General features: G+C 42.0%; 3 protein-coding genes across 3 annotated transcripts; all 3 read right to left on the reverse strand.

The window, feature by feature from the left end:
* Positions 1 to 568: 568 nt before the first annotated feature.
* LOC148692289 (uncharacterized) lies at positions 569 to 3,897 on the reverse strand. Its single transcript, XM_088682043.1, has 3 exons — positions 3,307 to 3,897; positions 2,355 to 2,522; positions 569 to 2,254 (listed from the first exon to the last, which is right to left on the reverse strand). The coding sequence occupies exons 1-3, from the start codon at positions 3,895 to 3,897 to the stop codon at positions 590 to 592; spliced, it is 2,424 nt and encodes an 807-aa protein (XP_088538169.1). The 3' UTR covers positions 569 to 589.
* A 3,284-nt stretch (positions 3,898 to 7,181) lies between these two features.
* On the reverse strand, positions 7,182 to 10,179 carry MEE40 (Pentatricopeptide repeat (PPR) superfamily protein). Its single transcript, XM_068484613.2, has one exon. The coding sequence runs from the start codon at positions 9,941 to 9,943 to the stop codon at positions 7,616 to 7,618; it is 2,328 nt and encodes a 775-aa protein (XP_068340714.2). The 5' UTR covers positions 9,944 to 10,179; the 3' UTR covers positions 7,182 to 7,615.
* Positions 10,180 to 10,997: 818 nt separating this feature from the next.
* Positions 10,998 to 13,025, reverse strand: LOC137744813 (actin-depolymerizing factor 2). The gene is made up of 3 exons (XM_068484614.2): positions 12,865 to 13,025; positions 11,607 to 11,872; positions 10,998 to 11,503 (listed from the first exon to the last, which is right to left on the reverse strand). Exons 1-3 carry the CDS (start codon positions 12,865 to 12,867, stop codon positions 11,353 to 11,355), a joined length of 420 nt encoding a protein of 139 aa, XP_068340715.1. The 5' UTR covers positions 12,868 to 13,025; the 3' UTR covers positions 10,998 to 11,352.
* Positions 13,026 to 25,157: the final 12,132 nt, after the last annotated feature.

Here is a 25,157-nt window from a genome sequence, read left to right on the forward strand (position 1 = left end):
ATGTGGGGTCTACATTTTTTTGGTGAATATCACGTAACTGCATGCATGCAGATAAAGACAGATTGGATCCTCGCAAATTGGAACGCGAAAATTCTGGAGGGTTCATGACGTGGATCAAGATATATGGCCGTTCATTTCTTAGCCAAACCATTTAACGGTTAAGAATGTAACAACTATTGATTTTGGTTTACTCGAACATGCGTAACCGTTTGATTCTTGGCTATAAAGATGAACTAAGGATTCAACAGCCAAGAATTCTGGTTATCATCACATGCATCGAGATTTATAACCATTTGATTCTTAGCTAAACATTCATTAATTAAGGATTCAACAGTAATATGATTATGATTTACCATATCACATGATAGTTCAAATCTTAGCTAAAGGGTAAGGATTTAGAGACTAATGATCTACCGGTCTAGAATCATGTTCTATGCTATGCTATGAGCTGATCCATTCTCGACAAACTCAAGTATATATTAGAAGTTGGAAGCAATATTCTTTCTATAATTAAATAATTAAAAACCCTCTGACTAATAAATAAACTTGCTAGGAAGAGTAAGATTTTAGGATATTAAAGTATGTGTCTTCATACAATTACATGGCTTGAAGGATGTTCCAATTTGATAAGTTCTTGAAACTCTTTCTCCATCTCTTTTGCTTCCCTCAGCAGACTGCTGATGCAAAACCCTAATCCACCCAAACAAACAGTTACTTGCCCTCTAAGCTTCTGATGATCCTCTATTAATCCAGTCATGGCGGCAATTTTTTCGGATAATTCATTGGAATTTTGAAGAAAAGAGTCTACAATGCTTTCAGTCTCTTCCTTATCTGAATCCAAACCCCTAGAATCATTTTCCCTTGCTGATGTTCCAAACTCAATGTCATGTTTGTTATGAACTGCAACAGACTTCTTGGAAGCCAGTTCTTGAAGACAGTGCAGAGATTTCCCAACTTTTTTCTTGAAAATCTCCAAATCTTTCTCAAAGCCCTTCATGGGTTTTCGGAGTTCTTCCAAATCAAGGTCGAAGCACTGTAATACGAGTGATAGAGATTCTATTATGTTGGACATGAAAAGTGAAAGATTCTCCATGTTTGATAAAGATCTCAGGAGCTTGCCATAACAGGCACCGTTGAAAGGGATGAACCAGAAATTAGGCTCCAGCTGAGCTTCTTCAATGAACTTCTCTAACTTTTTGACATGGGATTTCAACTTGCTCTGTTTCTTTCTCAACTTTGGACTCATTGAAGCGATTTGGTTGTCGAAAAGAACTAAATCTTCGATGCATTCTTGAAGGGATCCCAATCCAAGTGAAAGTTTGAGTTTTGCCAGAGTTGCTGCTCTTGCAGGGGATGTGAGAATCTCTATGGTGACGAAACATATCAATCCAATGACAGCCCCTGTGATTCGAGCAATTGCAAAATCGATCGGAGGGCCATAATCTTTCCTGCCAAGTATTAGTAGTGCCCCTACAGCTGCTGATATTCCACCGGCTTGGCCATACATCCTGCTGTGCCTTAGGAAGCTTGTGAAAACTAACCAAGGTAGAAGAGATAAGAAACTCAAGTCCTCGACTTCCTTGAAGATGAAGCAACACAAGATCCCGTAGATTGATCCCATTGCCGTAGATTGTGCTCTAGCATTCGCTACAGTAAATGTTGCTTGTCTTCCCCTAACAAAGCTTATTGCAATTATTAGTCCTGCCCAACATGCTTCTCTCTCATTGAACAGCAAACCCAACAGCACAGCAAGGCCTAATGAAAGTGAGCACTTAACTGCAAAATATAGACTTGTTTTGCTTGGTTTAATGCACAAAATGTCACAGCTCCATTTGATTTGTGAACCACCTGAGCTTTCAGTGTAAGAGCTCTCTCGCTTGCATTCTTCAATAGCCTCGGTATTTTCTTGGAGGAGTTTCAGACAATCAACGAAAAAGAAAGCCAATAAATCTTCATGAAAAATGGTTTCAAGGGGCCAGAAGGCCTCTTTCAAAGATCTTTCCTTTTTCTTTCTTGTGTAGAAAGGTGCAAAGCGCTCGAGCTGCTCAAGCTGGTCATGTATTCGCCTTTTCAGGTCGTGTAAAGCATCCGCTTGCAGTTTCTTCATCATGGCAACTGGAAAGGAAGGGCATGAAGTTGAAGCTATTGCAATCCCTCTCAAGGGTATTTCAACTTCCTGCAATTTTTCTCGAACATAGAAGCGACTAGGGTTGAGGATATTTTTGATTGTTGGTCTTTCCCACAGTAAGGCTTCCTGTCCAAAAGGAAACCAGATTGGTTTAACTTAAAATCACAATGTCAGCAGAGAGAACCTGAGCAGAGGAACCAAGCTCCTGTACAGAAGGTAGTTTTACCTGTTTATGTTCGATACTTCGGAGGAGCTTTTCTCCTGCTTCAGCCAAGGGTTTGGCCTGTAAAATAAAGTCAAGTGCAGCAGAGCTGTCTTGAGACAAGATTGCATCTAAATAGAAGTTGAACCTCTTCCTAGCGTTCTCGGCATATTTTTGGCACATTTGTCTCACCTGAAATGTTACAAGCATTCCCTTTAGGTTCATCGTGACATGTGATTTTGAGGTGTGACAAGAAAAAGAACAGGTTGAAGGTTATATCACTCAATTTGCATATTTATTCTACGCACACATCATATAACCATTTCAAATCTTATCAAAATTTCAGTAAAACTAATGTTGAAATCTCGAATTTGGACGGAGTAAGTTGCTACAAAAAGAATGGAATTACGTGGTGGATGTGAAGTTGAAGATGAAGCCACGAAGGAATATGGAATAGACCGATTTTCAGGCATCAGTGACAAGAATTTAAGGACCTCTTCTTCCACTGACCCTTCTTTTTTTTTGGGTGACCCTTCTCTTTTTGGGTGTGTTTTCACTTTCTTTTTTTTTTTCAATTAAAACTCGATCCTCTATAATATTATTTTTCCATTTTTGTTCCTAAATTTTAGTTCAGTTTATTCAAAATTTCTGTTAAATTTTGTACCTTTACCATTTTATAACCTCAAGAATGCCTTTTATAACCAAAACAAGAAAAGAAAAAAAACGAAAGAATGGACCACATGATTTGAATCATCGTGAAGTTTTTAAGAATACGATATTGTGAACTACTCCAATCTATAACCAATGGGTTGCGAACTTCCATGCAAGAAGGTGGACGCACTTGCCTAACCAACGTCTATGAATCCCGTACAAAATGATATGCAAACATATGGAAGACAAACAACACATGTTGTAAATGTATGTGTGTGTGTGTGTGTGTGTGTGTGTGTGTGTGTGTGTGTAGATGTATATATACCTCGTGGTAGGCAAGGTAAGGAGACAACGCAGTTGCCAGAGATGGCTTTCGGTAGAAGAACAAGTTGGGAAACAACATAGCCCCAACAGATGCCGAAGCTCCAAGCACAGTACTCAAACACACCTGAATCGGGCGCATAAGTACCAACTCATCAGCTTCTGCACAATGAATGGCAGTGCCTACATACACAATCACAATCTGACCAAACGCAATCCGCTTAGACATCAAGTGAGTTGCTCCCGGCAGTGCCACAACAAAAGTGCACAGTGCCACTGCAAGGGCGGATACGAAATAACTGAAGTGTGCGGGTCCTATCAGCCGGAGGCTCAGGAGTGTAAGGATCAGGACCTGAATACAACCATAAAGCGCGTGCCAGAAGCCTCTCAGCGCCTCCCCAAGTGTCGCGTCTGGGAGGATGAGGATTGTGGTGAGGTAAGAGTATCCAGGGTAAGCTACTAAACGCCTGAGAGGCTGTGGACCGTAGAGGGTGGTGGTGTAGACTATGGTGCAGGCTAAGATGGTTTGAAATGCTGAGCGCAGCCTTAGGCACCACACGGCACAGGTCCAGCTCGTCCTGCTGGCCGGAACCATTGATCCCGGAGCGTTGTGAGTCTCCAAGTTCACATGTAAAACTGAATGAGATCATATGGTATCATATAGTCATGTGCTAGCATAGCAAAGCTAGATTCGACTTAAAACAAATTTGCCGGTGTATATTTGTTTGCTTTTAGCATGCAGATGCTAGTGAAATGGTAGTAGACAATTTTCATGGCTTTGGTAGAAACAAAGATTTTTTTTACATTTACTGAGATGTCAATGTGCAATGTCTCTACAAGTACAGAATAATTTCCTTTTTTTTGTTTTTTTTTTTTTTTTTTGACTTATTTTTTGTTATGCTCTTTGGAGCTTCATTTTGATCTTATTTTGCTTTCTGTAACTCCAAAATTACCATTTTACTCCCTGAAAATGAAAATTCGTATCACTTTGACTTGTGGACTCTCTTCTCCATCAAACTTATAGGTTGCCTCTAGAAACATATGTAGGACCTAACATTTAATAAGACTATGCTACATGCAATAAATTTGATTATAAATCTCCATTATGTGTTTACATTCAACAATCAAAGAATATTAAGTTTAAAAGAAATTGAAGAGGTGAAAAAGATTAAAAAAAAAAAAAAGAAATTGATTAGCCTGTCGCTCCCAAATCAAACCCACATAAGAAATTAACAGATTTAAGGCAATGTGAAGCGAATTTGAGTTTTATATAACAACTTTCAAGGTTCAGGGGGCAAAATAAGATCAAAATCGAGTTTCATGATGCAAAGTTGAGCGAACTTTGAATTTCAGGGAGTAAAGTAACAACTTTTGAGTTAAATAGAGCAAAGTGAGATTAAAATTGAATTTCAGGGGACATAGCTAAAATAAGCCTTATTTTTTGGGGGATTTTTGATCTAGGTCCAAAAGTATAGGTTATTTTTAGGATTGGACCCAGTTATCTAATTACATATTTTTGTATCAATTTGTCTTTTTAGATAAAAAAATTTTAATTCATTAACTTTTGTGATAAAGTTATATTATAAAGAAAGATGTAATACAATTAATCTATGTTATAGGTAGACTATGAACAAAAACTTATGGTATAGGTAGATAGACAGTTAAAGCTAAATTACAATTCTATGGTTGGTGTTTTAGTCAAAAGCCACTCTGGCTTACTTGGGAATCATGGATTGTTAAGGGGAATTGGATCCCATCCGGATTCACTTTGTGAGGATTCTCGGGATCTCCATATCTTAGTCATTCATCATGTATCATGCGGTCAGAAATCATTTGACTTTTTTTATTTAAAATTAAACACAAATAGTATCTCATGAAAACTGGCCTCGCGATATACGATGAACAGTTAGGATGTGAGGATTCCTAGGATCCCCACAAAATGGATCCAGGATCATCTTTCTAAGAGGAATTGGATCCCATCCGGATCCACTTTATGGAGATCCTAAGGATCCCCACATCTTGTTAAGGATGATCTGCATAAAGTTAAGGTGGGGACCACTATGACGGTATTCCAAACTCATAACCAACTATTAGTTGGCAAAATGAAGCAATGATAATGCATTTTTTTGTTTGAGATACTGCCCCGGCGGCAGTATAGGTCCTTCCTTCGTATTGGGTTTACTGCTTACCCTCATATTTTAGTTAAGATATGATTCTCATACACCCTTTTTTAGTTCTGCACAATTATGTTATTTTTGTCTATTGATTCTCCTATAATTTATTCATATAAGACCATAAATAAACAAGAGTGTACACTATGCAAGAGAAGAAAAAAAATGTGCGAAAATCACTTTCCTTTTAATAATAATGACTAAATTTAATTGAATTGCTTGTAATACCTGCTAACAACTGTATACTGTAAAAAGAATAATAATAATACAAAAAAATATCTATACTAAGGGCTAAGGGGTGCGGATTTAAGCTAAGTCACACAATAAGTCGGCCATAATAATTTGTTACCGAACTCGCCAACTACATAAGTCAAACCCAAAACCTCACACTTACACACGTGAAGATGAAGACCAACTAAACTGACACTGCATTGTAACTTAAAGACAAAATGATAAACCTTCATATGTCATTAACATGACAAATGATATTATCTACACTAAGAGGAAGGGGGGGCTAGCAATAATGTGGTTCAAATTCGCCTTTGGCGAGAATCGAACCTCTCCCTTACAAGTGAAGAAGAATACCACTAGACCGTAGTAGTGTAATACTAAGTAACTGTTTTAATGAATTTAAGTTACTTGTTTTTATATAGTTTTGATTCCTATTTGGAGAGAAATTGAAGCATTAAGAACATATACGGTTATCAATAGAAAGACCCAATTCGACCAAAGTACATACAAGAAATTGCAGAAAAAATACAGGAACAAGACCCAATTAGATATTGTAAGCCGTATAAAATAAGTGGGTCCAAATTAATTTATCCGGTTCTTATTTACTACAAACAGCGCTAAACACTGGATCCATACTAGACAGTACTATCCGGTGTCTAGAAAAGTCTGCCAAACGAGGCCTAAAGATTCCAAAAAGCACTTGCATTTTAATTAAAAATCTTGATGTGCTTCTAAGCAGAAATGTTTTTTAAGATAGCATTTCCAAACACTTGTAGAAAAACTAAGGGTTTAGTTCAAGAGTAATGTTAATCACTCGTCTTTGTGTTCGACTGGTACGTCCCTGATCAACAAAAAAGCCATTTGCACTGCAAACTGAATTCTGTCCTGACCAGATAAGATAATGGATCATCAAAGTGTCCACCAGATAAGGCAAATCTAAATGCTAAATATTTTGTGCGACTGAATGAGGTGCATAAGTACCAGATGAAAGAGAAATAACATAGTTAAAGAATACACCTTAGCATATTCTTCACAATTACGAGAGCACAAAATAAGTTCCAATGGAGAGATGGAGAGAGCGAGAGAGAGAGAGAGAGAGTAAAAATACGTTCCATCATGGGTCGCCTGAGACTAAGAAGAGGAGGATCTGATTCTAAAATGAAGAAATTTTCTTCTTATATACTCATAAGTTCAAGACAGACTTGAACTTCCAGTAAGGTTCACATTGAAATATGTTGTGCCAGAATCTGCATGGCACAGCACGAGTGACAACTCAATACTCCCATCAAACATGTGCTACATTCGAAGAAGAACCTAAACCCGTTACACACAGCAGGGGTCACATTTTACACAAATATGAATGCATGACGTGAATATGTGAGACTACAGAAAAATCTATAGCTCTATTCTTAATGTTTGATCACTTCTTTTGGGTCTTTCTCTATACACGTAAAGTCCAACTTGAATCAACATAAAGTGAGAAGTTGCAGTCGTATGCATTCGAATTAATATCATGATAAACATGTACTATTGTTTCCAAAAACTTAGTCCATACGCCAGCTATTTTTTTCTATACTCTAGAATAATACACAAGCACCATCAGGGAGAACGGCTAATACATTTGAAAAAAGTTTGCAATACGTTTACATTATCTGCTACATCAGCTTAGAAGATAGAGTATCAAAAGAAAGGATGGATTCATTTTCGGTGGTATAATATTACCATATCTATGGAAGTACCTGAACTCTCCTTTTGTAGATGGGGAACAGTGCTGTAATGTATTGATTCCATGCTTCCTAGCTTTACGCATATCATCCACCAAAATACCTTCATCATGTTTACTACATCTATGTTGCATCTTCTGTTGGACTAGAAGCTGATACTTGAAAGTTGAAACTGATTCAGAATAAATCATCTTTGCCAATAAGATTTTCTGGGCTTTTCTCTATTCAAGATACCACCAAGGTTGGCCAATGCATCCTGATATTTGCGGATTTTGAGGAAACCGCTTATCATGGAAACTTCACTGTCTGAAAGCTTTGCTTTCTCCATGACCATATCAACAAGGTTAATTAAGGTATCCTCCATGGATAAAGCTTGGAGTCCTTCAGCCAGCATAGAAAATGATGAGAATTCTGGTAAATAACCTTTCTCCATCATCTCAACTGCAAAGTCAACTGCTTCTCCAATTGGTCCTCCACCATTACAAAGCCCGCGTAGGACAATCTTATATGTTATAGAATCAGGAGGATCACCTTTCTCCATCATCTCTCGGAAAAGTCTCATGGCTTCTGTTGTTCTCTTCCGTTTAAATAGCGATTGTAGTACGGGGTTATAAGCCTGGGGAGATGGGATCAACCCTTTCATCTGCAGACTTCTGAGGAGTCTGCTTGCAACCTGAACCCTACCTGCCCTACATAACCCCCCAATCAGTGTCCCGTATGTGACTATGTCTGGTTCACACCCATTTGAACTCATTGTCTGAACAATATCTGCCGCCTTCTTTATATCCCCAGCTCTACAGAAATACGTGAGCATGGAATTATAGGTGAACTTGTCGGGCTTCAAGCCTTCCATTATCATCTGGTCCATAAGCTGGGAAGCTTCCTCCACACGTTTACTCTGACAAAGGCCATCAATAAGGGTGTTGTAGGTCACTGAATTTCTTGAAATCCCCTGCAGTTCCATCTGATCAAAAATCTCTTCTGCGTCATCAATTCTTTTGTTTTTGCACAACCCATCAATGAGAGTATTGTATATAACCACATTACGTGCACAACCTCTCAACTCCATTTCTGTCAGCAGGCTCATTGCCTCCTTTAGCCTCCCTCTCGAACAGTGGTTATCAATCAACATACTGTAAGTAAACCCATCAGGCTGGCATCCTGATGCCTTCATCTCCTCAAATAGTTCCAAAGCAGCTTTATGATTACTGTTCAAGCAGAGACCTTGAATCAGAGAATTGACAGTACAAACATCAGGCAAAATTCCCTTGCTAGTAAGAACACGAGCAAGTTTGGTTGCCTCTTCAACCCGGTTCTCCTTACACAATGTGCTAATCAGAGTATTATATGTGACAGTATTTGGAGAACAGTCCCTCGAAACCATTTGATCAAGAAGTTCCACTGCCTCTTCAATTTCACCCAACTTACACAATCCGGAAATCAAGGAGTTATACGTGTAAATATCCAGTTCAAATCCCTCTTGAAGCATCACGTCCATGATCTCCAAAGCATGCGTAACATGCCCCACCCTGCACAAACCCTTCACCAACGTATTAAACGTAAACTGATCCGGAGAGAACCCCTCATCCACCATCTTTTCTATAAAACTGAACGCTTCATCGACCTGACCCTCTTTGCAAAACCCATTAACCAAAACATTAACAGTCACATTTGTACACGGGCACCCATGTTCTACCATCTGGTCCCTCATTCTCAGTGCCCCTTTCATGTCACCTTCCTCAATGTACCCCTGCATTACTGTCGTGAACGTTTTCTCATCCGGCTTCAAACCATGGTTCGACATATCCTCCATCAACAAAAGGGCAGGCCTAATCTGATGAGCTCTACACAATGCCTTTATCAAAATGTTAAATGTGGAAACATCCGGCTTAATTCCTCTACCAAGCATGCCCGAATTCGCAGTTTCGACAAGCTTAAGTTTGTTCCCCTCAACAACAACATTCAACAAGAAATTGTAAAAATGAGTGTCGGGTTTGCACCCGAACACGCCTTCCATCATTTCCACAACCCCAAGAATTTCATCATACAAATCAAAGGCTGCGTAGCTCTGAACAAAAATCAAGAAAGTACCTGAGCTAATAGGGCAGCCGACGTGCTTCATCTCGTTAAGGATGCTCCTCATCGACTCGAAAGACCCCACCTTTCCGAGCTTGCGGAGGACCTCCTCGTACACGGTGGAGTCGGGGGTGAAATTGGGCTGCTTGGAGGCCCAGTCGAAGAGGCGGAGCGCAGAGGACTCGTCGTTCTGGCGGCGGAGGGTATCGAGGAGCTGCTGCTGAGTGAAGTCCGGAGGGAGGTGGTGGTGGTGGTGGGTGGAGGTAGGGGTTGAATAGGAGAGGGAAGAATGGATGAGGAGCCGGTCGTGGCGGTGAGAGAGCGGGGAGGAGAGAGAAGTGAAGGGTTTTTGAGCGGAGGAGGGCGGCGGTGGCAGGGTTTGGGGTATGGTGTGGGTGGGAGACCATGGATAGCATTTGAGAGAGAAGGAGAACGCCATTGAAGCAATTCAACAAACGGATGGGGTGCTTTCAGGCCATGGCGGAGAAGAAAGGCAGCTTTTAAATTGAGCTGAAAATTTGTTTGAACTACTGAAGTAGAGAGAGATGGACGGATAAGTTGCGGTTTGTATCCTGGTTATGGGATTTTCTTTCTTTCATTGAAACGACGCCGTATGGTGAGTTAATACGTGTAGTTGACAGTTGACCATTCTTCTCTCTGTCTTTGCCTCGAATCCCAACTGTTCATTCCTCTTTCCTTGCTTCAAATATAGATCGAGAGCTTATTTCAGATTGCTTTTCAAAAAGCACTTTTATTCCTTGGCATTTTTTAGGAGGCACTTATCAATCGTGTTTTGACAAAGAAGCACTCTTTCGTTTGACTATTCACACGGACGTGCTTTGCACGATAAATAAGTGCATTTGATGGCGTTGGGCTGTGAGAATATCTGTCTCGCTGAAGGTGGGTCAAAATCACTCGTGTTGGTGTCCCTAGAACTAGTTAAGATTGGAATTGACTCCAGCACGTCATGTATATTCCCGTCCCACAAAATAGGACGTATAAGACACAATAGATGGGATGATTTCTTCACCTTTAAAACTCAAAAACCGTCACTTTATTTTCTTGTTTCTTTTAACTTCGTTAGACATCTTGTATGTGGCGACATGTGTCAGACAAACCACCCAATAAGACTGCCACCGTGTCACTAGGTCTAGGCCAACATCGACCAAAGTTGTATTTTACACCAGCAGCAGGGAAGTTATTTCCCTCGAACAGATAGGCATGTACATGAAAGCCAAAAATAGGCACAGAATCACAACTCAACAACGGAAAATGGGGAGATCATCATCTTAAAACCACACCCAAATGATTCGTCGAAACAGTCGACATTTTACTCGAGGGAGCGTGCGAGGGAGCATGCTCGCTTAAGCGTTGCCGCAACCATAAGTAAAAACATCTCTTACCAACTAGAAAAGATACCAGAAGATCAAAAATACAATTAAGATGCCAAGGTAGGTCATACAGAACAGGCATGTAAATTAGCAACAAGGAAAGGCCATAAAAGCATGCTCCTTTTATACTGCTCCAAAGTAAAATGACAAGGGTCATATACAACACTCGGAAGGCGGAAAGGTGCCGTCTAAACCCCACAAACAGCTGCATATTAGTTTGTTGACGTACAGCTACCAAAGCAGCCACTCAACAAAGATAGGTTCTATCAAATAAACATATCATATGATATACCAGAAACCACAGACGCTTGTTTAAAATAAATAAGAAACAACGGCGAAACTTGGAAATTGATTCCATCATTTGCCAAGTTGCCAATTCCACAATGTATAAACATATCACGCAAGTAACAAAGGGTGCAGGGACGAACTCCCCACCAGATAGCCTATGATTCATAATCTAGCTGGCTCGGCTCTTGATGACATCGAGACCAATCTCAGTTGGATCAGTCGCTTGCAACTCAACCTGAATTCCATCGAGCTCTCTCTTGAATCTGTCTTTGGAGCTTGCGTAGATCATCTTGCTTCTCACCCTTGATGTATCAGGAGACCTTCATAGAAAGGAGAGGGAAACAAACAATTGAATTTAGAGAACGGACGATTAGACAACAGAGTACACACATGTTTGAAAATGGTTAAAAAACGGGGCATTACCAGGCAATGAAGAATATCCGGCTTTTCTGGACACCTTCAGGTGTAAGAAAGTCAAAATCAAAAATAGCATAACGGCATTCATCAGCAGGAAGCTTCTCAGTGAACTGCTCATAGGTTTCTGCTGGTTCACCAACATGTTCCACCACAACTTGCTTTTGCTTCTCCTCAATCTTGAAAACTATGGAGCGGTAGGTCCGCTTTGCCTTAAGCTCCAAAAACTTCAGTTTGCAATCATCGTGCACAGCCATACCAGATGCTGCGTTGGCCTGTAAATTGCATGCAATCAACAAAGATCAAACGGCTACACTACAACTTTTCAAGAGAGAAATGAATATAGATTGAAAAGACGTTTTATCAAACAAAAATTTGACACAATGAATCTCTACATGCAGTCCCAAGTTCTCAACCGAACCATCATGTCTTATGTCCAAGCAAACCGCATAACTCGGGTGAAATGCGCACAATTTTTCTTATCCTCAGAATGTCTTTTCATGATATGATCCAAAAATTATAATCTATTGGTCCTTTACAATGCCTTAAGTACAGTAATAACACAACAAAAACAACCAATGTCAAACTTCTTTCCCTCGCGCCGTAGAGAAAATTGATACGAATTACACATTTATATGTTTAATTTTCATCCGAATCGTATCAAATTGACTCTCACACAACATGCACACACATTAATAGCCCAACAATACAAGATCAGCAAATTATACATAAACAAACATAAATACTAAGTACTCAACAATATTTCTTGGTACCTACCAAGTACTCATTACTTTATTATATGTTTAAGAACAAATATACAAATTACACCTGGACCGGACCGGACCGGCCCAAATATCTGTTACAGATAGTAGATCCACAACATTCCCAATCAGCAAAAACCAGATCAAATTCCCGGCCCAAAACACATAGACGATGCAAAATCCAATCTTAAAAAAAAAAAAAGAAAAAACAAATCGCGATCAAAATTTCTACAAAAATACAGATCTGAAGGCACGAGATGTATAGATAACAGTAGATGAACTACAAATTGGAGCCAAATTAGCTTAAAACTATCAGATCGACACAGCGGAGGCAAGAAAATCGAATGAACAAAACCGATGATCGATTAACCAACCAAGAAATCGCAATCGGACGTAAATCCGTGATTTTTACTTTATTTTCTCTATTTTCTCGGCAGCCAAACAGAAATTACAGTCAGAAAACCCTATCCGAGCAAAACGGAGCTAAAAGAGTGCGAAAAACTCACCATTTTCGCTGCTGTTCGGTTCTCTGTTGGCGACGAAGGAGGAGGAGAAGATATAGGGAAAGGGTCTCCTCCGATGACGACTCGGCTATCTGTGTCTCGCACAAGAAATGTCCAAGGGCCCTTTATATTTGGTGGCTCTCTGGATGCCAGAGGATTGACAACGTGGAGCTGATCGTATGATAGAGGAGCGGGTGATGGGCGGTTCGGCCAATGGCGTGCCGCCACGACTTGTACGGGTCTTTGTGTATGGATGCGGGAGTGGCTTTGCTTGAGTCGGCTTCTCCAGACTCGGCTTATGAGAAATGCACTGATTTCCTATTTTAAGACATGGTTATTAGTAGACTCGGAAGAAATAGGTACCGTTAATAGCGAGTTGGACACTAATTTATAGTGAGCGGATTACTCGTGACTTAAATCAAATTTGTTGATGTAAATATATTGATGAACTAAAAACTTAATCTATAATTTATTCCACATTTTAACAAATTTATTGGTGTAAATATATATTGGTGTATTAAAAGAATAACTAAATGATATGAATGAGAATGTTGGTTTTCATTATGATATACTTGAAAAATGAATGCATCACATTAATATACGAGATGTATATCTCGTACTCTGTGAGTCTTTCGATCTCTATAATGATGAACCGTCATGACGAAACTACTAACTGGTCATTTTTAAAGATAAATAGACATCTCACTATAGTTGAACTTAAGAGCTCTCCCATACAAGTGAAGATGAATATTAATTAAACCGTAATGTTAAGTGGTAAACAAAGAAATTCTAGTGTTTGGCATCCGACCACCAATTTCCAACGGCCCGGACTCAAAAGCGCTATCATGGCCCACCCTCTAATTTTGAGGCCCACCACTACCCCATTTTCTGACCTACCGTCTCGCACTTTTGGTCTTATCTGGTGTTCAGACAGAAGACCTTCTCCTGAACCAGAGAAATTGTATTATTTTATTAATATAATAGTACTTAAACAATGTTTTAATGCACATTGGACCTTATATTATTGTGGTTAGTGTCTAATTTTTATTTTTTTGGTTTAACAATGTTTTACTTTAAGAGGTGATGTTTTGGGTAAGTTACGCAAACTAGGTATCAAACTCAATAAAAAATTTCAATTATTATGATTATCCAAGTAAGTCCAACATGGTACATCTCAGTTACCATGTAAAAACAATACCACTAAACTGTAGGGTTGTAAACAAGTCGAGCCATACTGAATATTATATTTGTTTAATTGAAAAGCAAACCAAGTTAGGCTCGAGCAAGCCTAAAAACTTCAAGCTTGATACTAAACTCAAGTTGTTCGGGGTCATTTACTACGATAAGTCAACTTGAATTGTAATTTGCAACTTATTAGTGGCACTGACACACCCCGACCGAGATCGGAGCGTGCTGGCCGTCACTCAAAGGTGACGTAGCCATGTGCACGTGCGGAAGCTAGTAAGTAGTAATATAAAGGTACGAATAATTAAAAACTAGCATACAAGTACTAGAATAAGTGCTAGTTAGTGCTATACAAATTCAGAGCAGGTCTATAGCAGTCCAAATAAAACGACAACAGTAGTACGCCCGAAGGCGACCCTACAATGTGGGGTGTCTGTCAGAACGCCGAAAAGCTCTCAAGGGAAACCACCGCAACGGCTAAGCAACTAGAACCTGGAGGGGCGCAAAACAAAAGCGTGAGTGGGCAAAAACAAAGCTCTTTGAAAACCATTTCATAAAATACATTCTAACCCCTCACCGTAAAACCTGTATACTTCCCAGGAAATAAACATATGTACGTATGTATAGATATGTCCAACATGCTCAAGGGTATGCCAATCATGCTCAAGATATGCCATGTCAAAACCTCGTAATGAAATGTATGTGCTCAGGTATGAATCATATCAATAACATAACATCTGGCAGCCGGAGTCACCTAACGTGACCTGTACGGCTGCATATAGAGCTCAATCTCAAACTCAACAACTGAACCTGCCCACGAGTCGGAACCACTCTAGGTGGTCTGTACGACAGGCCTGGGTGTAATACATATATACGCTCTAGTGCTACGATCACGTGAAGGCTGTGCGAATAATCGCGGGTCACCTACGAGTCGGAACCACCTAATGTGGTCTGTACGACAGGCCTATGCACCTAACTTGGATCCAAGCTGAGCGTGTGGTGCGGGAGGTGAACATCACGTGAAGGACTGTGCCCTACTCTGGGCGGGAGCACTAACACCGGGGGCGCAGGTTATGAGCTCTCTAAGTCTCTCAAACTACTGCTGAAAGTAAATATGCTTACCACTTACCTGGCACTTACCTGTGCGTCCACAGCACCCAATATGCATATATATGTATGCCACTACTAATGCGTGCAATGATGCATAAACGATAACAATAACATGCATGGCATAAGGCAAATAACCCTTTTTAATTCAATTTTTGGGAATATAGATGTATATAGGTATATACGGAAAACAAAAGCCCACTCACTGGTATGTAGAAGGGTCGTAGCCCCCCTGTCTCGCGTGTGCACGCTCGTCCTCTGGGTACGTGTCACCTAGATGCGAAACAACTATAAAAACGTTAACTTTAAAGCACATAACCCGTTTCTCGTAATAACTTCTCATACATTGCTCAAAATGGACAAATGAATATACCCACGTGCTCTACACAACCTCAGGATCACAACCATATTTTTAGAAAAAATTTTGGACCCCGCACGCGCCCCCACGCGCCAGCACAGGCACGGACCTACGCGCCCCCCACGCGCGGCCACGTGCCAGGCACACTGACGGTGTCAACAGACGCCGTCAGGAATATTCCGTTAAACTGACGGAATATTCCGTTAAACTGACGGAATATTCCGTTAAAACTAACCGGATCCGTTAACGGCGTTAGGAATATTCCGTCAGAATTGACGGAATATTCCGTCGCCTTCTTCATTCGAACGCCGGCGACGTCGCCGGCGCCGGAAACTGGGAAAACCTGCAACTAGGGTTTTCTCGCTCGTTTCTCGACCGTTTTTCGTGATTCTTGGACCAAATGAAAGCCCTAGACTAGTAGAACATGTCCCAACAAGTTTTAAGGGCTAAAACTAAGAGATTATACCTGTGCAAATTCTCCAAAACCGGCCAACTTCGAGCAGGACGATCCCGACGTCCAAATTCGTCCAACGAAGTACTCCGAGGCTCCTGGGAACCTCACAAACACAACTACGAGCTCAGAAAACCCAAAAACTTAATGTATAAATTTTGCATGAACAGTACTCAAAACGGACATCGTCGAATCGACGTGAAAACGATGTGTTTCTCACCTGAAAATGCTACGGTTGTGTTCCCCTCGACCTCACGAGCTCAAATGTGTCCTTGGTTTCCTCGATCCACCACAGTTTGAGGGGTATGTGTGTTGGTCCGTACGTTTTTGGAAGAAGAAGAAGAAGAAAGGGAGAGAGAGAGAGACACGGGACAGAGACAGAGAGAGGGTGAAGAGAGACAGTGTATGTGCAGGTGTGTGTGTGTGGCCCAAAGCTTGCCAACACCACACAAAGTAACCAAAAACAATAATACGAAAACCAACTAGGGGTAAAAAGGTCATTTCCTAAGCACATTTCCGATATTTTCGGGACGGGATGTCACAACCTTCCCACCTTAATAGAATTTCGTCCCGAAATTCAAAACAACCTAGTAACCACCCCTAGTAGCCAAAGAACAAACGAGGGTACAAATCCCTCATCCGATCTTCTGTCTCCCACGTAGCTTCTTCGACTGAATGGTTTCTCCACAGAACCTTCACTAAATTCACTGTCTTGTTCCTTAGAACCTTCTCTTTCCAATCAATGATCGTCACCGGTTCCTCATCGTACGTCAAATCTGGGTTAATCTCAAGCGGTTGAGGAGGTATCACATGAGATGGATCAGCGACATAGTGTCGGAGCATGGACACGTGAAAAACATTATGCACTCTAGCCAACTCCGGAGGCAACTCCAACCTGTAAGCTACCTCACCAACTCGTTCTGCGACTACGTATGGTCCGATGTACCTGGGGCTCAACTTCCCTTTATTTCCGAACCGCACAACACCTCTCCACGGTGAAAGCTTCAGAAATACCCAGTCTCCGACCTCATATGCCCTGTCCGTAGCATGCCGATCCGCTAGACTCTTCTGCCTGTCCTGAGCTGCTTTCAGGTTAGACTTGATCACCTGAACGTTCTGAGTAGTCTCCTCAACAATCTCTGGACCTACTAAAACTCTCTCGCCAACCTCTGACCAACACAACGGTGTGCGACAAGCTCTGCCATACAAGGCCTCAAATGGCGCCATTCCAATGCTTGAATGAAAACTGTTGTTGTAAGCAAATTCCATCAAATCTAACCGCTGGTGCCAAGCATCACCAAACTGCAACACCGAAGCTCGCAGCATATCCTCCAAAGTCTGAATAGTTCTCTCTGACTGCCCGTCGGTCTGTGGATGATATGCCGTACTATAAAGTAATCTCGTGCCCAAAGCTTCCTGGAAAGCTACCCAAAACTTCGATGTAAATCGTGGATCTCGATCCGAAATAATGCTCACAGGGACACCGTGGTACTTCACAACCTTCGAGATGAACAACTCCGCTAAACGGCTCAAAGAATACTTCTCTCTTACCGGAATAAAATGAGCCGACTTAGTGAGTCGATCAACGATCACCCAAATGCCGTCAAAGCCATTACGTGTACGCGGGAGCTTGTACACAAAATCCATGGTGATATTTTCCCATTTCCACTCCGGAACGGGAAGTGGCTGCAACAACCCAAACGGCTTCTTCCTCTCTGCTTTAACTTGCTGACAAACAGCACATCTGCTCACATACTCGGCTATCTCCCTCTTCATACCCGGCCAATAATAAAATGGTCGAATGGTATGATACATTTTCGTAGCTCCTGGATGCATAGCGTAAGCCGAGATATGAGCTTCATCGAGAATTTCTTTCTTCAACTCCGCACAATTAGGCACGAACATTCTACCTTCTAGCATCAACATGCCATCTGAATCACGAACTCTGAGGTCTCGCCTCTTTCCTTGATCTCGAGCTTGAATAAATTCTTGAGTCTCCTGATCAGCTACTTGGGCTTCAAGCACCCGATCAACAAGTATCGGCCTAACTTGAAAATTAGCAAGTAATGCCACATCTCGATCTTCGGCTTCTAGCCTTACTCCCGTAGTACGCAAGTCCACCAAAAGAGGAGCACGACTAGCGTACAACGCATTAATAAGGCCCTGTGACTTCCTGCTAAGTGCATCAGCCACTACGTTCGCACGACCAGGATGATAATCAATCGTGCAATCGTAATCGCTGAGCAACTCCAACCACCTCCGCTGACGAAGATTAAGTTCTTTCTGAGTAAAGAGATACTGGAGACTCTTGTGATCTGTAAAGATCCTGCACTTTTCCCCGTAAAGATAGTGTCTCCACAACTTCAACGCAAAGATGATAGCAGCCAACTCCAAGTCATGTGTAGGGTAATTCATCTCATGGGGTTTCAACTGCCGCGAAGCATAAGCAATCACCCTACCATGCTGCATCAATACACATCCCAAACCATTTAAGGAAGCATCACTGTAAACCTCGAAATCACCACTATCGTCTGGGAGTGCCAAAACAGGTGCATGAGTGAGACAATGCTTCAACTGCTGGAAACTCTGCTCACACCTATCATCCCACTCAAATTTGACATTCTTCCTCGTTAACTTCGTCAGTGGTAAGGCGATCACCGAAAAATCCTTAACGAATCTCCGATAATACCCTGCCAATCCAAGGAAACTTCTCACCTCGGTGACGGTTCGCGGTTGCTCCCAACTCTCTACCGCTGCAACCTTCTGAGGGTCAACCAAAATACCCTGAGCAGAAATGACGTGCCCCAAGAATGCAACTTGATCTAACCAGAACTGGCACTTGCTAAACTTAGCATATAACTGGTGTTCCCTCAACCTTTTCAACACCAAAGTAAGATGTCGAACATGCTCCGCTTTCGACTTAGAATACACCAGAATATCGTCAATGAAGACAATGACAAATCTATCCAAGTAAGGCTGGAATACTCGGTTCATCAAATCCATAAAGGCGGCTGGTGCATTCGTCAACCCAAATGGCATAACCAGAAACTCGTAATGACCGTAACGAGTCCTGAACGCCGTCTTAGGGACATCATCCCTACTGATCTTCAGCTGATAGTAACCAGACCTCAAGTCTATCTTAGAGAACACGCAAGCACCTCTCAGCTGATCGAACAAATCATCGATACGAGGCAATGGATAACGGTTTTTAATCGTCACCCGATTGAGTTGCCTGTAGTCGATGCACAGCCTCAAAGTTCCATCCTTCTTCCTCACAAACAACACTGGAGCGCCCCAAGGCGAAGTACTAGGCTGGATAAATCCCTTATCTACTAACTCCTGCAGCTGAACTTTCAATTCCCTTAACTCCGCGGGAGCCATACGATAAGGAGTTAAAGAAATAGGATTAGTACCTGGAAACAACTCAATGGTGAACTCTACGTCTCGATCTGGGGGTAAACCAGGTAAATCCTCGGGGAATACATCAGGGAAGTGTCTGACCACTCTCACATCCTCCACTCTGCTAGTAACAGCCTCCTCCAGCATCACATGAGCCAGATACCCCTGACAACCCTTAGTTAACAACTTTTTCGCTCGAAGCGCCGAAATAACGCCATATCTCACCCCACTCTGTTCACCCACAAAAGTAACCACAGGTAGTCCAGGTCGGTGAAACGTAACTACCTTCCCGTAACAGTCAATGTTGGCACGATAGAAGTGTAACCAATCCGTGCCCAGAATCACGTCAAAGTCCACAATATCTAACGAGATAAGATCAGCTGACAAAGCAACTCCCTCTACGATCACTGGACATCCTGGGTACACACAATCTACGACACAACTCTCTCCTCTAGGCATAACAAACTCTAAATCATACCCTAGAGGTGTGGGGCGAGGTTGCGTCGCTTGAGCAAACGTATGAGAAATTACGGAATGTGTAGCTCCACAATCAATTAAGACTCTAGCAAAACAACCAAGAATGTTCAACGTACCCATAATCAAGTCTGGGTTGTTCTGAGCGTCATGCAGAGAAATATTGTGAAGACGCCCCTGTCCCTGCTGACGCCCACCGCGGCCTCTGCTAGCCTGAACGCCGCGTCCCTGAGCACCACGCCCCTGACTGGGCTGGCCTGACTGTCTCGAAGACCCTGCACTGCTAGTGGCAATCTCCCCCTGCTGATACTGTCCTCCCTGATACCACTGTGAACCACCCGCTGGGGCTGGAGGATACGGCATATAGCCGCCCGAATACTGGGGATAGCCACCCTGGGAATAGGGATCCTGAGGGTGCTGATACTGCCCCGGAGCATAAGGGACAGCATCACCCTGATAGTGGTAAGCACCACCTCGACCCGTCTGGCCGTAATTACTAGGACCCTGGATCTGCTGGAGTGGTGCAGGCGGTGGCATAAAGGTCTGCTGTGGTTTTTGCTGCTGCTGACCCTGGGGACAATTCGCCGCTCTATGTCCCACCTGTCCACATGTGAAGCACCCGTTGCTACCACGTCTACACTCGCCAAAATGCCGGTTGTTACACCTATGACAAACTGGGGCTCTGCCTCGCCCACCATCGCCCTGCCTCTGGCCTCTAGCGCCACCAGCAAATCTACCTCCACGACCCTGTCCAGTGGCACTGAAGCCATCACTCGAAGAACTAGAACTAGCTCCACCTCTCTTGAAGTTCTGAGTCTGACGGGGCCCGAGCGATGCCTGACCTTTGCCTTTGTCATCTTTCTTCTGGTTGCCGTCCTTCTCTTCATCAGTATCGCTCGACATATTCTCGGAATCCTCGATCCTCAACAGTATCTCATAGAAGTCCCGGTAAGTCTCACTGTGGACCGTAGACGCCATAGAACGCCACTTCTTCCTGGTGCCCAGAAGGAAAAGACGGAGCATCTCCGCCGGATTACCAGCGACATCAGGGTGATAACGGGACAAGTCCGTAAACTTACGGTAGTACTCATTCGCTGACATCTTCCGCTGTTTCAGTTCGGAAAACTCCTGTTTCTTACGGTCGATGTACTCAGGGGGGACATACCTTCTCCTAAACAACCTCGTAAAAACATTCCAATCAACCCTCTGATCCGGAGTCAACCTACGAAGCTCCTGCTCCCACCAAGCGGCCGACTCCGTATCTAGAAACCAAGCGGTCGTCTCAACCCATCTCTCCATAGGCAAGTTCCCCTGATTATGTAGCACCCGGAAAGTCTTCTCTATGTGTTCTAGCCAGCGCTCTGCGCTCTCGGGTCCCTCACTGCCCTTAAACTTATCCAGCTTCAAGTTGTACATAGTCTCCAAAGAAGTCCTCTGGGGAGGGCGCATCACTGCCTGAAGGGCTGTAGCAAAAGCTTCCCCCAACTGAGTAATATCGGGGAAACTAGGCTCAGAAGAGCGACGGGGTTCCCGACGAGGCGACATAGTTCTGACAGAAGACACCAAAATCATTAGAATACTCACAAGGACACAGGACTGCCAAACCTAGGCTCTGATACCAAACTGACACACCCCGACCGAGATCGGAGCGTGCTGGCCGTCACTCAAAGGTGACGTAGCCATGTGCACGTGCGGAATCTAGTAAGTAGTAATATAAAGGTACGAATAATTAAAAACTAGCATACAAGTACTAGAATAAGTGCTAGTTAGTGCTATACAAATTCAGAGCAGGTCTATAGCAGTCCAAATAAAACGACAACAGTAGTACGCCCGAAGGCGACCCTACAATGTTGGGTGTCTGTCAGAACGCCGAAAAGCTCTCAAGGGAAACCACCGCAACGGCTAAGCAACTAGAACCTGGAGGGGCGCAAAACAAAAGCGTGAGTGGGCAAAAACAAAGCTCTTTGAAAACCATTTCATAAAATACATTCTAACCCCTCACCGTAAAACCTGTATACTTCCCAGGAAATAAACATATGTACGTATGTATAGATATGTCCAACATGCTCAAGGGTATGCCAATCATGCTCAAGATATGCCATGTCAAAACCTCGTAATGAAATGTATGTGCTCAGGTATGAATCATATCAATAACATAACATCTGGCAGCCGGAGTCACCTAACGTGACCTGTACGGCTGCATATAGAGCTCAATCTCAAACTCAACAACTGAACCTGCCCACGAGTCGGAACCACTCTAGGTGGTCTGTACGACAGGCCTGGGTGTAATACATATATACGCTCTAGTGCTACGATCACGTGAAGGCTGTGCGAATAATCGCGGGTCACCTACGAGTCGGAACCACCTAATGTGGTCTGTACGACAGGCCTATGCACCTAACTTGGATCCAAGCTGAGCGTGTGGTGCGGGAGGTGAACATCACGTGAAGGACTGTGCCCTACTCTGGGCGGGAGCACTAACACCGGGGGCGCAGGTTATGAGCTCTCTAAGTCTCTCAAACTACTGCTGAAAGTAAATATGCTTACCACTTACCTGGCACTTACCTGTGCGTCCACAGCACCCAATATGCATATATATGTATGCCACTACTAATGCGTGCAATGATGCATAAACGATAACAATAACATGCATGGCATAAGGCAAATAACCCTTTTTAATTCAATTTCTGGGAATATAGATGTATATAGGTATATACGGAAAACAAAAGCCCACTCACTGGTATGTAGAAGGGTCGTAGCCCCCCTGTCTCGCGTGTGCACGCTCGTCCTCTGGGTACGTGTCACCTAGATGCGAAACAACTATAAAAACGTTAACTTTAAAGCACATAACCCGTTTCTCGTAATAACTTCTCATACATTGCTCAAAATGGACAAATGAATATACCCACGTGCTCTACACAACCTCAGGATCACAACCATATTTTTAGAAAAAATTTTGGACCCCGCACGCGCCCCCACGCGCCAGCACAGGCACGGACCTACGCGCCCCCCACGCGCGGCCACGTGCCAGGCACACTGACGGTGTCAACAGACGCCGTCAGGAATATTCCGTTAAACTGACGGAATATTCCGTTAAACTGACGGAATATTCCGTTAAAACTAACCGGATCCGTTAACGGCGTTAGGAATATTCCGTCAGAATTGACGGAATATTCCGTCGCCTTCTTCATTCGAACGCCGGCGACGTCGCCGGCGCCGGAAACTGGGAAAACCTGCAACTAGGGTTTTCTCGCTCGTTTCTCGACCGTTTTTCGTGATTCTTGGACCAAATGAAAGCCCTAGACTAGTAGAACATGTCCCAACAAGTTTTAAGGGCTAAAACTAAGAGATTATACCTGTGCAAATTCTCCAAAACCGGCCAACTTCGAGCAGGACGATCCCGACGTCCAAATTCGTCCAACGAAGTACTCCGAGGCTCCTGGGAACCTCACAAACACAACTACGAGCTCAGAAAACCCAAAAACTTAATGTATAAATTTTGCATGAACAGTACTCAAAACGGACATCGTCGAATCGACGTGAAAACGATGTGTTTCTCACCTGAAAATGCTACGGTTGTGTTCCCCTCGACCTCACGAGCTCAAATGTGTCCTTGGTTTCCTCGATCCACCACAGTTTGAGGGGTATGTGTGTTGGTCCGTACGTTTTTGGAAGAAGAAGAAGAAGAAAGGGAGAGAGAGAGAGACACGGGACAGAGACAGAGAGAGGGTGAAGAGAGACAGTGTATGTGCAGGTGTGTGTGTGTGGCCCAAAGCTTGCCAACACCACACAAAGTAACCAAAAACAATAATACGAAAACCAACTAGGGGTAAAAAGGTCATTTCCTAAGCACATTTCCGATATTTTCGGGACGGGATGTCACAGGCACATATTTTAAAAATAATATATAAAAATAGACAATATAAGACCAAAAATTTCAAACATAGTAGTTTAAGCTAGCGCATAAATGTCTTTTTAAAAGCCTGTAATATCTTCATAAACAAAGAAGAATGGATCTCCATCTTTAAAAATTCAAATTGAAGATGGTGAATTTAAATAGAGAAAAAAATAAACAAAATTCTCGAAAAGTAAAATATGTGACAATTTATTTCATTCAAACTTCTTGAATATAATGTACTTTTAATTGTCTCGTAAAAAAATGAATTGTCACAAGCTCTGCGAATCAAATACACTGATGTTCGACAACCGAAGCCAATACAAGTTTGAACTGCTCCAAACCAACTATTATCAAAATATAAAATTGTCAACTCTTACAAAGACAAGAATAACTTATACGATACATATATATCGTCATCATAACGACATAACTTGAACCATGCAAGTTCCTCTCTTCAAAAACGGCTCAGCTTGGCTGGGCTAGCTCGGCTTGTAATTAACATGTTAATAGGTATTTTGGGGGTAGGCATACTGTTAATAGATCATTACGGAATTAATAGTGCCATATGTTCAGATATTTTTCACAAGGAAAAAAAAGGGCTAAATTTTAAGGAATAGGACCCTCTTTGTGAGAATTCGGATGATCAATTAATCATGTTCATATATCGTATATTATATGGTTAAAAATTATTTTAAAATTTTAATTTAAAATTAAATAAATAGTAACTAACGAAAACTGACCGTACGATATATGATAAACGGATATGATTCCCAATCAAGAGAATCCGGAGAAGATCCTTGTCCAAATTTTAATAACCAAAATGACACAGAGGCGGGGGGTCCACACAGATTCTTTTTTCCGCGTAGATACAACACTACACCACCTTTTGATATGAACTTGAATTATTAATTTGCCACTACTTTTATCAAGAAAAAAAATAAAGAAAAAGAAAAATCAGCAGCACATGAACGATCATGATCAACTAGCTTTGAAATCCCTTCCTTCTTCTCATGAGGTACACAAACACAAGTGATCTCAATAATTGAACAACTAATAATACTTAAATACTTTTGAGTGTGTGCATCGAGTTTAGTTCCTCTTTTTTGTTTTTTTTTTTTTTTTTTTTTTTTTGATATAAAATCCCTATTGATTTTCAGTTCTTCTTTGTTACCGAGCTCTGTTATATATAATTTTTATAAATAATGTTATCCACATATTTATTTTTTATACAATTCGCTCAATTTTTTATAGTTCAATCTAAAGTATTGAAAAATATCAATATTCAAAAATTAACAAAGGATGTGTGAGAGATAAAAATAAGTGTTTGAATAGCACTATCCAATGCAAAAAAGATTCAGTTTATTCACTAAGACATTTCGTCGAAACTTGGTGGGCTTATTGTTGTTAGTCAAATATGTTGTACA

Source organism: Pyrus communis, chromosome 12, assembly GCF_041283825.1.
Source record: "Pyrus communis isolate YQ-2024b chromosome 12, ASM4128382v1, whole genome shotgun sequence".
Taxonomy (NCBI): Eukaryota; Viridiplantae; Streptophyta; class Magnoliopsida; order Rosales; family Rosaceae; genus Pyrus; species Pyrus communis.